This window comes from Notolepis coatsorum, assembly GCF_963971535.1.
Source record: "Notolepis coatsorum genome assembly, chromosome: 10".
NCBI lineage: Eukaryota > Metazoa > Chordata > Actinopteri > Aulopiformes > Paralepididae > Notolepis > Notolepis coatsorum.
Window position 1 is genome coordinate 117,790,435 of NC_140174.1, and position 14,628 is coordinate 117,805,062.

General features: G+C 43.4%; 1 protein-coding gene across 1 annotated transcript in view; it reads left to right on the plus strand.

The window, feature by feature from the left end:
• The window catches only part of LOC311235894 (protein mono-ADP-ribosyltransferase PARP14-like), a 139,140-nt gene extending 124,787 nt beyond the window's left edge, over nt 1-14,353 (plus strand). The window contains 4 exon segments of the mRNA XM_084323416.1: nt 5,551-5,840; nt 6,630-6,769; nt 8,965-9,139; nt 13,484-14,353. Of these exon segments, the coding sequence (XP_084179542.1) occupies nt 5,551-5,840; nt 6,630-6,769; nt 8,965-9,139; nt 13,484-13,764 (886 nt within the window). The 3' untranslated portion in view covers nt 13,765-14,353.
• The last annotated feature ends 275 nt before the right edge of the window (nt 14,354-14,628 follow it).

Consider the following 14,628-nt stretch of genomic DNA (forward strand, 5'->3'; position numbering starts at 1 on the left):
AGACAGTGGAGCTGTTTGCAGATAGCGAGCATTTTGACTTATTGCGTGGTGGCGATGTCTCGCAGATAATACAACTACAAGTATGATTATATAATATATATTTTATTTAAAAAAAAATTATATAAAATATATATATATATATTTTTTTTTAATCAAAAAAAATTTGGCAGGTAAGAAATATGCTTGGCGGGTAGATTCTTCCCATCTACCCGCCACTGGCCGGTGAGGCAAAAAGTTTATTTCGCTCCCTGACTTCATGGCTATGGAGGTGAGAGCTACAGGGCGGTAGTCGTTGAGGCAAGCAGGCTTGGATTTTTTAGGTACAGGGATGAATGATAGTGGACTTCTTCAGGCAGGTGGGGATGACAGCCTGTTCTAAGGACAGGTTAAATATGTCAGTGAATACCGGGGCCAGTTGGTCGGCACAGACTTTTAGGACGCGGCCGGGGATGCCGTCCGGTCCTGTTGCCTTCCTGATATTCACTTTTTTAAAGGTCCACCTCACCTCATGCTCTGTTACTCTGAACACTGAGTCTCCATCAGCAGACTGGAGGCTTGTAGGCTGGTGTTGTTATTACCAGCCTCAAACCTTGCATAGAAGGTATTGAGATAATTTGCTAAGGAAATGTCACTGTTCAGTTTGAGGGAGGTGCCTTTGTAGTCTGTCATCGTTTTGAGGCCCTGCCACATAGCTCTGGAGTCAGCCTGTTCAAACTGAAGTTAAATTTTATCCCTGTAATGCCGTTTTGCCTCTATTACTGTCCTCCTTACGTTGTATCGCGCCACCTTGTGGTCATTCATGTTGCCTGCCACCAGGCCGGCGTTGTATGCTGTGGTGCGCGCTTTCAGAGCTTCACGGACGGATTTGTCTACCCAGGGCTTTTGATTTGGGTAAACTTTAATTATGGTAGTGGGGATTGTTTCTTCCACCAAAGTACGAACAAAGTCCAGCACTGTCTCCGTGTAGTCATTTATGTTATCTGTGTTGTCACGGAATACACTCCAGTCTGTGCACTCAAGCGCAGCTTGGAGCGTCTCCTCTGACTCCACATCCCATTTCTGCACCTCTCGCGAGACTACCGGAGTGCTCTTGATTCTTTGTTTATATTTTGGTGAAAGAAAGAGAGCTTTAACCAGCTCAATTACCACACAAACGGAGAGCTCTACCACCAACACCACCAAATATAATTACCACCACAGACACCGACAGCTCTGGCTAACACTGCACACAATGGGATATATGAAGGGAGAGAGAAAGGTTAATTGCTGACGAGCCCCAGCTGTTGCTGCTGCCGTTGCTGTTGCTGGAGTGAGATGGTGATTGACCAGCTGCTGCTGTAACTGAGGCCATGTCCCCACGTATCTGGATCTTTTGCCAAACGCACATTTTATTCCACGATTGGGCCTTTCATCCACACGTAAAGGGTGTTTTCAGAGACATAAACAGAGATTTTCTTAAACGCATTTTAAAGTGAAGATTTTCCAAAATATCCGTTCAGTGGATCCGTGCAGCCACTGTAAACGCATAGTCTAGACAATGACGCCACAGCTCACTACGCATGCTCAGACTGTGGCGGGCCGTAATAATATCTGGCCCGTCAGATTGTTTTAATATTACTTTACTATTTCTCTAATATATATCAGACCGACTATAGGCTAGCTAGGCTATATATTTCAGCTATAATGTCCTAACAGAGAAACTACCACCACCTAAAACATCCTTATTACACCTTGTGTTATCCATATAGGCCAGGGCTATTCAACTGGCGGCCTGCGGCCAGATCCGGCCCGCCAAGCAATTTGGACCGGCCCGCGGAAGATTACATGATAATAAAAAGAAAATTATAATATTTTTTATTTATTTTTTTTTACTTTTTTTCTTTTCATGTCAACATTCACACGCACAATATACGCTTACCTAGCATTTGCATCACTGTTTGCGGGTAGCCCTCACTTCCTATGAACCCTCTTGCCATTGCCCAGTCAAAGAAGTGCAATCTGTCTCATTAGATGTGTGTATGTAGGTTAGGCCTGTCTGCCCCCCACCTAGGGGTGGACGGTATGGTCTAAAATGTATATCACGGTATAATTTGAAGCATAGACGGTAACGGTATATATCATGGTATCAGTGTTTCTGTTAGAATAATTTTTTTTGCCTGATAGGCAGGCTATATAAAGAATGACATCCTCAAGGCATGTAGATTTATAATATTTTAACTTAAAACTAGGCTACTTTTGCGTATACAGTCATTATATTCCAAATAAAATAAGTCCCGAGTCGAGACTCCGTGCTGCTCCCAACAGTATGCAACTGCAGAGCCGTAGAGTAGGGGCGCTTTCAGGTCCGGTCACAGGCCCGCTCAACAGCGCCCCCCACCCAACGGCTGAATTGCCAATGGCTGAATTGGAGTATTGCACTGTGTGTTGATGTTAGAATGTTCAGATGCACATCATGCACTTGTTTGTTTTTTATTTTATTTTTATATTGAAATGTTGAAGAGGAGATGTTGCAGTTGTTGCACAGTCATAAATGAAGCACTTTTTGCAGGAGATGTTGCAGATGTGGCACATAAATGAAGCACTTTTTTTGAAAAGTATACTACTTTTGAAATGTAGTTAAATAAAAGTTGTGAAAATGTGGTTGCGTGTTGTGTCAAGTGTACATATATTCATAGCACGGGGAGGCGCCGTGGCAGTCCGGCCCCTGGCCCCTTGGGTTTCTGACAATGTGGCCCCCTGAACAATTTAGTTGAATATCCCTGATATAGGCAGTAGCGCTTTGAAGTAATAATAACTTCGGTGGACTTGGTGCTGAAATGTCATTCAACCTATCCTTACTTATATATGCGACGACGGCACCACACATGAACAGTACAATGCAATTAATGAATGTAATTAGTATATATATCGTTTGCTCCTCAATAGGAAACCAACCTAGATTTACCCTGAAGGACTGGTTCTAACCGAACCGTTTGTTATACAAGTATCACAGAGAAATGTCAAAGGTACTCACAGTTGCACGAGGGTTTCGAACAGAGATACGGGATGGTTTGAAAGTTTGGCGTTGCTAATAAACATTTTAAATATTTTGTATGAACTGCTCAAAACGGCATTATTTCCGGCGTTGGCTGCCTGGTGTGATCACAGCGCATGCGCATCATGCACCCAACGGCGGAAATAATGCCGTTTTGAGCAGTTTATAAAGAATATTTAAAATGTTTATTAGCAATGCCGAGATTTCAAACCATCCCGTATGTCTGTCCGAAACCCTTGTGCAACTGTGAGTACCTTTGAAACGTCTCTGTGATACTTGTATAACGAACAGTTCGGTTAGAACCAGTCCTTCATGGTAAATCTAGGTTGGTTTCCTATTGAGGAGCAAGTGACTGTGGATTCACTCGGTGCATCACAGTCACGAAAGGGGCTAGGAGATTGTGATCTCAACATTGACATTGTATCTCTCCGTCGCCCAGTGCGCAGAAGTAAAGCATTGAATCGTGACATATCTAGATTGGTTGTTTCCTCTGGACTGCATAATCCTCCGCTATATCTATCTATTTATCATCTTCTATGTATGTCAATATAGCCAATGGAAATGCTAGGAATGGTCAAGTGGGCTGGGTCGTTCTGACCGCTCGTACATCGCTTATCGCCACCTACTGGCCCGCATGCTTGTTGGAGCAATTTATATGCGTTTATGTGTTTGCGTCTGGATCAGGTTTTTTTTTTTTTAACACTGTCGTGTGGATGAGGATTTCTTTTTAAACGGAGCCTGAGAATATCCCTTTGGCAAAAGATCCAGATACGTGGGGACATGGCCTGAGAGACCCTGAGAGATAGATATGTTACACAGGAGGGAGACAAAAAACAACAAAACAACCTGCCTACATACATAACACATAATATACATAATTCCCTATACAATACAATATAATATACAAGGATACATACAAGGGAAATAATGATACAAGGACAGAGTCCGTAACACCATGTTTTTTTCTTCTTCGAAAAGAGGGACATCCTCTCAATATGCAGGAGTTTAGTGCGCTTGACAATTTGCAATGTGAATGCAGACGAACCAAATTAAACTTCACCCCCCGAACCGCACAGAGTCCACCAAAACTATATGTGAAAGCGCCCTTAGTGTGTGAGCGTATACAGTATGTGTGTGTGCAGGGAGCGAAATTAACTTTTTGACTCACCGGCCAGTGGCGGGTAGATGGGAAGAATCTACCCGCCAAGCATATTTCTTACCTGCCAATTTTTTTTTGATTAAAAAAAATATATATATATATATTTTATATAAAAAAAATGTTTTAAATAAAATATATATTATACTTGTAGTTGTATTATCTGCGAGACATCGCCACCACGCAATAAGTCAAAATGCTCGCTATCTGCAAACAGCTCCACTGTCTGTGTGTATACTTGAGTAGCCTCCAGCTCCAGCAAGGATTCTCCGGCCCTGCAGCTAGACCCTATATTCAGCTAGACCCTACATTCAGCATGCAAGGATTCTCCGGCGATGCAGCTGGACCCTATTGGTATAACGTTACGGTTCTTTTGTCAAATCACATTCAACATGCCCTCAGCTAGAATACGCATTCAATCAATGTTATAAGACATTGATATCAGGAGCTATCTGTAGCTACTGCTAGCCCGGTAGATAACGTTAAGACAATTTAGTTTACTTGGACAGATAGATCTAACGTGAGCTAGCTAACGTGAGCTAGCTAACGAGGGAACGGAGGTATTATGCACTCGAGTCGACTATTGCTGGAGCATTTGTTGATATCAGCAGCTATCAGTAGCTAGCCAGCTAGATACCGTTAGACAATGCCTCGTCATGTATTAAACTAAAAGTGAATAGTTGACTGGGTCATTGTTTAAACAGTAACGGTAGCTCATGGAGGTCCGCTCTTCTAGACTAGAGCAGACTGCCTCTGTGTTGACACGAGCACTGCGAGCAGAAGCCCTTAGCCAATAGTATCCCGCTGCAGGGCTGGGCGGATATGACTCGTTGCCACGGTTTCTTTCAAAATAAGAGTATCATACGAACCTAATGTTGCTAACTGCCGGAGCCATCGATATTATGACTGGAGATGCGCTTGGGGCGGAAATGAGACCCGCACAGATTTTCAAAATAAGAGTATCGTTATGAACTTGATTGATTACACGCCACACGGCGGGCAGCCCTCTAAGTGTCAAGCGCCAAAGGTAAAAACTGAGCGCCCCTGGCAGGCTTTAGTTTCGGTCCCTGAATGTAAATAACGGATATCTCTCATTAATATAACAGTTCGTGAAGGAAACCCCCCTTTTTACCTGGTTTAGCACCTAGCTGGAAGGCGAAGAGGTATGTGTTCATTTATGGATTGTGTTATTTGTGTTATATTGGCTATCTTCATATGTTATGTATTGAGCTGAACTAGCTCATGTGTGCTTGTGTGTGGAGAGTTCAGTGTTCAAGACTCTGATGGCCTGGGGGAAAAGGGGTTAATCTGCATGACAACATAAAGACGTCTTCTTCTTCTCGATCCGATTGGCCGGCAGGGACCTCCTGCGCGGCGTGGAGAGGAGGGAGAACGAGAAGCAGAAGGCGTCGCTGGTGAGCGCACTGGTGCAGTGGCAGTACCAGCTGCCGGGCCGCCACCAGGGGGCGCTGCAGGACTTCGACACGCACACCAACTACAGGCTGGAGGTGGCCCTGGCGGACAAGCGGAGCGTGGAGATCAAGATCGACAACGACTCCTATACTGCCGACGTCACTCTCAGAAAAGCAGTCCGGTCTGGGCGGGGGCGAGGGAATAAAGAGATCGAATTGATGCGAAAAGACCTAAAAGGTGGGTTTCTTAATTAGATTAAATTAGACTAGACTAGATTAGATTAGGATAGATTAGACTAGATTAGATTAGGCTAGATTAGACTAGACTAGATTATATTAGATTAGGCTAGATTAGACTAAATTAGATTAGATTATTCAGATTCTGATTTTATTTGCCATAATGCAACAAGTAAAATGGAATTCTTACACTCTGTTTGCTCCACAGCATAAAGGAATAAAAAGCAAAATGTACTGAATAAAAAAGGCAGGTATTTATATACAATAAACAATTAACTATCTGCGGTATGTGCAGTAAAATAAGTACAACTAAGTATAAGTGAATACAAATAAAAATGTAAGTAAGTACACATTCGCTAAAATAATTGCACATTATATTGACGCACGATGGTCCGGTAAAGTGGTTGAGCATTGTAGCAGCATTTGAAATAAACCACTGGGGTCGTTTTGTCCTCTAATATTGGTAACTTTTTTCTTTAGAGGTTTTCAAAATATAATCTTCTCAAATTCTGTAAATATATGGAAAATAAGCAAACGGACCCAATTTCATGACATAATCATCAACACAGCCACCGTTGTACACACACACACACACACACACACACACACACACACACACACACACACACACACACACACACACACACACACAAAAAGGCTAAATACAGGAAATAGTTGCTAAGGAGGCACAAGGGTTAAAGAAGACGTGTCCGGCCCATGGGGACATTAACGTGTGTTGTCGGGCCTTACAAATAAATTTGATTTGATTTGATTTGAACTATTCTTCCAGATACTGCTGCTCTGCCCGCGGGTTGGGAAGACATGACAGACCTCCTCTTGAAGCCCGTCACGTTAACTCCGGGATCCCAGGAATATCAGGATGTGGACCAGGAATTCAGAAAGAGTGGACTCACCGTCCAAATCATCACTGTATGTTCACACTCTCAACATCATCAGTAGGCCTGGGATATATTGTTCAATACGTCGATATTGGCTTTTTAACCGATACCGATATATGCAGGGTGTCCCCCCCCCCCAAAACGGAATAATTTCAGGTAATTAACATTACATATCTCTTGTCATGGAATTAACACAACATTGTGCATACTTTTGACAATAAATAAAATAAGAATTTGTTCTTACTTGCTTGCCTGGGTAAATAAAGGTTAAATAAATGTAAAAAAAATTATACAAAAAAAACTATACCGATCATTTCCGATATTACATTTTAATGCCAATATCGGCGGATAATATCAGATATCCCTATTCAATACTGATCCATCAGATCCAATACTGGCCCTAAAGCTATGCTGTTTTTTATACTGTTCTTTGCTGAATGAAAGCACCTTTTTACTCTGTTATATCATTTACATTTGCTTTTACTCCATAGAATGAGACAATGCTTTGCTTGATTTCCAATTTTTTTTTTATACGAATCCTGAGATCCTATTATAAGAATCCACCGGGGGAAATGCATTACTCAATCCACCTCCACTGGCTCCCGGTCAAGTCCTGTATCTCATAAGATCCTCATCCTCCCCCCCCCTACACCCCCTCCATGCGCCCCAGTTCCTCTTTGACCTCCTCCACCCCCTCCATGCCCCCCAGTACCTATCTGACCTCCTATACCCCCTCCATGCCCCCCAGTACCTATCTGACCTCCTCCACCCCTACACCTCCTCCATGCCCCCCAGTACCTATCTGACCTCCTCCCCACCTCCATGCCCCCCAGTACCTATCTGACCTCCTACCCCCCTACACCTCCTCCATGCCCCCAGTACCTAACTGACCTCCTCCACCCCTACACCTCCTCCATGCCCCCAGTACCTATCTGACCTCCTCCACCCCTACACCTCCTCCAAATAAAATAACCACTTACAGCACCTTTAACCCTTTAACTACCACACTACCAGTGAAAGGGTTAACCTTCTGTAGTGTGGTAGTGAAAGGTTAACCGTCTGTGGTGTGGCGGTGAAAGGGTTAATCGTATGTAGTGTGGTAGTGAAAGGGTTAACCGTCTGTAGTGTGGTAGTGAAAGGGTTAACCTTCTGCAGTGTTGTAGTGAAAGGTTAACCTTCTGTAGTGTGGTAGTGAAAGGGTTAACCTTCTGCAGTGTGGTAGTGAAAGGGTTTCTGTAGTGTGGTAGTGAACGGGTTAACCTTCTGTAGTGTGGTAGTGAAAGGGTTAACCGTCTGTAGTGTGGTAGTGAACGGGTTAACCTTCTGTAGTGTGCTAGTGAAAGGTTAACCTTCTGTAGTGTGCTAGTGAAAGGGTTAACCGTCTGTAGTGTGGTAGTGAAAGGGTTAACCGTCTGTAGTGTGGTAGTGAAAGGGTTAACCTTCTGTAGTGTGGTAGTGAAAGGGATAACCGTCTGCAGTGTGGTAGTGAAAGGGTTAACCGTCTGTAGTGTGGTAGTGAACGGGTTAACCTTCTGTAGTGTGCTAGTGAAAGGTTAACCTTCTGTAGTGTGCTAGTGAAAGGGTTAACTGTCTGTAGTGTGGTAGTGAAAGGGTTAACCGTCTGTAGTGTGGTAGTGAAAGGGTTAACCTTATGTAGTGTGGTAGTGAACGGGTTAAACTTCTGTAGTGTGGTAGTGAAAGGGTTAACCTTCTGCAGTGTGGTAGTGAAAGGGATAACAGTCTGCAGTGTGGTAGTGAAAGGGATAACCGTATGTAGTGTGGTAGTGAAAGGGTTAACCTTCTCCAGTGTGGTAGTGAAAGGGTTAACCTTCTGCAGTGTGGTAGTGAAACGGATAACCTTATGTAGTGTGGTAGTGAAAGGGATAACCTTATGTAGTGTGGTATTAACTACCCACCCCAGTTAGGACAGCCGAAAGTCCATTCTTTCGCCGTCGACTAAAGACGCACTTCTTCAACCATTATCTGAAATAATAAAATAAAATCTAACCCTAACTAACCTTTCTGTCATGCACTTGTCCTAATAAACTAACCTACACTGTAGCACTCAACACTTTGATGAACATTGTTACTCAGCTGATAGAGTTGTGCCCTTCCTGCTGACCTGTTGTACATAACGTCGCTTTGGATAAAAGCTCTCAGCTAAATGACTAAATGTAAATGTAGTGTGGTCGTGAAAGGGTTAAAGTCCCTCCGTTGTCTTGGCAGATTGAAAGGATCCAGAACAAGACGCTGTGGCAGAACTATCAGATCATCAAGGGGAAGCTGGAGCAGAACAATCGCCACACCAACAACCAGAGGCTCCTCTTCCACGGCACCAGCGCGGCTGCCATCGACCACATCAACAACCAGGGCTTCAACCGCAGCTACGCCGGGATGCACGGTGAGCTGAGTCCCTTCCTGCCGCGTCGCAGTGTAACGTGTCGGGCTGTGTGACTGACGACACAACTTGTCACTGTGAAAGTAACCGCACCAGGATAGCTTAGCTAATAGTAGCTAATCAGACGTTGTTGCTTTTTGGGTATTTGTTATTAACCCTTTCACTACCACACTACAGACGGTTGGTTAAAGGGGCACTATCTTACTATTTCTTTCACTATTTGGGCAATTTTACACGATTCCTGTGAGTCTATGGAACACATCTCTAAGTTTTTTTTTTTTTTTAATTCATTGTTTTGTATTTCTAATCAAGTTCTGTAGAGCAGCAGTTTCTGCTCTTCAAGATTCCAAGCTGTTTTTGGCTGGGCTCCGCCCATACTCGCAATGCGCTTTGAGTGACAGTCACCCACTGCACTGCGATGCACTGGCAGATACCTTTTGGGGGAGAGAGAGAGATAGAGAGGGACGAATTAATTTCGCCGCGGGGGGGCATAATCCCACGGGACAATGCATTGGTAACTTGTTTCAAATGACAATATATACCCCCGTGAATATTATTGCACGGATCGGAATATGCGTGGGAGCGTGTGCTATGATATTTTGCAACAAGTTGACGTGATACAGCGAGTGCTGATACTACGAGAGAGCGAGAGAGAGAACGAGCGCGAGTGATAGAGAGAGAGGGAGAGACAGAGAGAGAGAGATAGAGAGAGAGAGAGGAGAGATCGCTCCGAGAGCGCGCGTGTGTGAGCGGCTCGACTCGCGACTCGAGAGACAGAGGAAAGATCGTTCCGAGACGAGTCGCACTGTTTCTATTCTTACCTCCATCTCGAAAGTCATGGAAAAAATAGTATACGAACAGGTCGACACCTCGCGGGAAAAAAACCTAATCTACGAATTCCAATCTGGCTTCAGAACATCCCACTCCACTGACGCATGCCTTCTCTATTTGAACGACCACATCAAACAAGAGGTGGACGCGGGCAAATGCTGCGGCATGGTCATCATGCTTGACCTCCAAAAGGCCTTCGACACTGTCAATCACTCCATTCTGATTGGCAAGCTAAAAGCAATTGGTTTTGATAGTCTTATCAGTGAGCTGGATGCAATCCTACCTGGAGGGGAGATAACAGATGGTGGAGGTAAACGGTACCTTATCCCCCCCCTCCCAGTGAGCTGTGGTGTTCAGTGATGCCACAGATTACTTGTAAAAGTAATCCGATTACTGATTACTGATTACTCCTTTAAAAAGTAATCCAAGTTACTTTACTGATTACTTGATTATCAGAGTAACTTAGTTACTTTGAAAGTAACTAGGTTACGAAGTCGTCGTCGTTCCCCCAACCGTTTTTTTTTAAACGCTTTATTGAAAGTGCATAAAATTTTTTTAACTTGTTTCTCTGCACATAACGTAAATTGTTAAACTAGTGCTTCAGCTTCTGTACCATCAAGTATGGTAAAGCAACAGTCTATGATGCTCACAGCATTAGAGCAGCCAGCCAGTGGTTTTACAAAACCAGTGTATCCATTCACATCTAACAAATGCAGGCTGAACTATTCAATTATATCAACTGTAACTATTAAATTGTTTTTATAAATGTCTCTCTATAAACATACAATCAGTCTCTCTTTAACATGTAAATTAACTGTAAATCTGGCAAATAAGAGCTTTTGCTCTGCCACCATCAAATATACATTAATCAAAAGGGAAAGAAACAATCTCTCTCTTTTGCTGTTTGGCTGGCCTCCGAGTCCTCCTGTACCTAGTCGAAGCGTCGGCTAGTGTTGTGATTCCAGATGCTTTCAATGCAATTGGATGTGCTGTTTTTAGCGGTAGACAGTATTTTGTTTCCTCCGCATATGAACGTGAAGTAGTGACTGAGGCCCCGTTTAGACAAGCGTTTTTGGGATGGAAGTCTGAACAGAAACTCACTTTTAATTTTGCCAAGCGTTTTGGGGTGGAATTCTCCGACGACGGAGCCCTGCTGTCACACGATTGGCGCATATGTCACATGACGTGCTGTGAAGACCCGCCCTACTCTGCCTCTGATTCGCAGACTGTGGATGGGGAATGTGATTGTACCAAAGCAGAGTCACTCACAGACAGAGTGTCCAGTCACGCCGCAGGACACATTCTTGTGTAACCCTTTCACTGCCACACTACGTCACTCCCAAAAGAAAAACAGCTCAAAATGTATTTTTGACTGTCGAAAACTAAATAAAATACTGCATTCCGCCTGCATTATGAATTTATGATGAGATAGTAACGAAATAGTAACGCACAGCCACTTGGACAAGTAACTGCAATCAGATTACTGGCTTTTAAAGATTAACGCGTTAGATTACTATTTTCGGGGGGAAAGTAATCAGATTACAATAACGCGTTACTTAGTAACGCGTTACCGGCATCACTGGTGGTGTTCCACAAGGAAGCATACTAGGACCGTTACTGTTCCTAATTTATGCAAATGACATGTCGTCAGCTTGTGACTGCAACTTGTTCCTGTTCGCGGACGACTCAGCCCTGCTGGTCTCTGACAAGAACAAGTTACAGGTTGAAAAAACCCTCCGCTCGGAACTCGGCAGAATCTGCACCTGGCTCGCTGATAACAAACTATCATTACACCTGGTGAAAACAGAGTCCATTCTCTTCGGATCATATAACAAACTCAGCAAGACCGACGGCTTCTCAGTTACAGTGGGTGACCGACAATATTGTCACAAGGAAAGATGAAATTACAGTCTGGGTTCCATCCTAGAGGCAAATCTTTCCTGTGACAAAATGGCATACAATGTAATCAAAAAAGTCAACCAACGAACTAGATTTTTTTTTTTATCCACTTTTTCTCCTCCTATTTTTCTTTGTATTTTCCTCCCATCCGAATTTAGTCGTTATGCCAATTCCCCCCTCCCCTTCCTGGTCATTGCGCGCATTTGCCCCCTACTTGCCGGTCTAGGGAGCCCTGAAGTCTATCACATGCTTCCTCCGATACATAGGAGACAGCCAGCAGCCTCTTTTCACCTGGCAGCGAGGACTCTCATTGGGTGAGTGTAACGCGTGGGAGGGCACACTACCTCACCCAGATCCCTTCCTCGCTGTGCAGGCGCCCTGACCGACCTGTAGGAGTCGCTGTTTACAACGACCAGATTACCACCCACCGGCTTCCCTCCATCTGACACTGCCAATTGTGTCAGTATGACGACCGGCCAAGCCGGATTCGATACCAGTGTCTCTGCGGTGGTAGACAGACGCTTAGTCCGCTGCGCTACCCGGCCGCCTAACGAACTAGATTCTTGTACCGGATCTCCTCTCTGGTAAACAAGAATACCCTGAAGACTCTGGCAGGAGCACTCATTAAAGGGTACTACGACTATGCATGCACCTCATGGTACCAAAGCACCTCAAAGGCGCTAAAAACTAAATTACAAACATCTCAAAACAAACTGGTCAGACTACTGCTTGACCTTACTCCTAGAACCCACCTCACCCCTGGCTGCCCACTTTGACAAGCTAGGATGGCTTAGAGTAGACGACAGAGTACAGCAACTTGCAATGGGCCTGGTCTACAAGATACACTACACCACTAAGGTACCCATGTACATGTCAAAATACTTCCCAAAGGTCAGTGAATACCACGATCACAACACCAGAGGGAGCTCCACAAATCATGTTAAACCCAGATTCGGCTCAAACAAGGGACTAAACACGTTTCGCAATTATGCCACATCAATGTGGAACGCCCTACCCACAGCTGTAAAGGAATGTGAATCACTACCCACCTTCAAAACCACTCTCAAAGAGCACCTACGGGAGACTGCTATTCGAAACTGGCCCCTGTAAATGTCCAAACCCAACCCCCTCCAATGTACAGTTTCACCCCCACCCCGCCTTTGATTACACCGTTTACTTTCTCATATTCTTATATTCAGAGTTAATTATATTGTTTACACCGTTTACTTTCCCATATTCTTATATTCAGAGTCAATTATATTGTTTAAACTGTTTATATTTTCATTATAATTCAATTGCACCACTTATGTCTTTCTACTATTACCCTGCCCATACCTGTACCTCCCCTCCCCCATGCTGCTATGACGCCCAAATTTCCCCGCCCGAAGGGGATCAATAAAGGAATATCTCATCTTATCTCATCTTATCTTCTTATAAGCACTCGCTTATTTTCTAGCACTCGCTTGTATTTAAATATGTTTAAGTTAAGCATTGTGTGATTTTGTGTGAAGGGCGGACTAGCAAAGTACGATTTTCAATTGCAAACTGTCTGTTTAACTGTGCATATGACAATAAACTATCTTGAATCTTGAATCTTATCTTACTGTGTTCCTCCAGGTGCTGCGTATGGGAATGGGAGCTACTTTGCAGTGAGCTCTGCGTATTCATCGAGATATGCCAAGAGTGATGTGAAAGGACACAAGCGCATGTACTTGGCCAAGGTGCTGGTTGGAGACTACACCCAGGGACGAGCAGGCTCGTTGGTCCCCCCCGCCAAGCACTCAGGGAACAGCACAGACCTGTACGACAGTGTCTGCGATAACCCAGCTAATCCAACCATGTTTATCATCTTCAACGACATCCAGGCGTACCCAGAGTACCTTATCACGTTCATGTGAATTCTGTTTGATTGACAGTGGTTTAATGTAGGGCTGACCTTAGAATATTTTTTTGGCATTCGAAGCTTCGGGGCCGAGCTTCGAGATAAAAAAAATTTAAAATGTATTATTTTAGTTTTTTTTTTAATTTTTCTTTATGTTGTGGGACTTGTACAGCACTTTGTTCAACTTTGTCAGTGCTGTAAAGTTTAAACCTTTTAAAATCTTAGACAAACGAAACACTTTGTTTGGAAATTATCAGAAGCATTGCCAGATGTACTGTACGATAATTATCGTCTTTTGTATGATAGTTTTGCCCGCTGTACAATGTATGATCAATAATGTCAAATGTCCCATAATGTATGATAATTTGATAATTTTGTGACACTTAGTATTAGTAGTTGTAATCAGATAGACTCATTCTTATAAATTTCCCGACACAATCAATATGTTGTTATAGTTTACTATTGTAGTCTTCAGTTCATTGGACAGTTCTTTTGTTTTCAACGTTGAGACATTGAATACTAATTTATTTTATATTTTTTTGTGTGGCTAGATTTGTAGGCGGTGTCAAAAAGTTGTTCCTCAATAAATACGTGTTTTTCTGAAATTACACATTTACGCCTGTTTGATCTCATGGTTATAAGCCTCTGGTGCGACGCTTCAACAACAATGATTATCGGAAAACAATTGCAAATGGTATCATGACTGGACAGGTTCTGAACATGTGAAATATTTATTCTGGCAGTAGAGTATCACTTTAAAGGTGCTGTAGTGGTATTTCTTTGTTCAAATAAGTAGCTCTACATTCCGACAGCCATCACTGATACAGAGTGTCTGGTCAGTAACATGGGTCTCTCAGTCCCTCCACTCTGCAGTAAACAG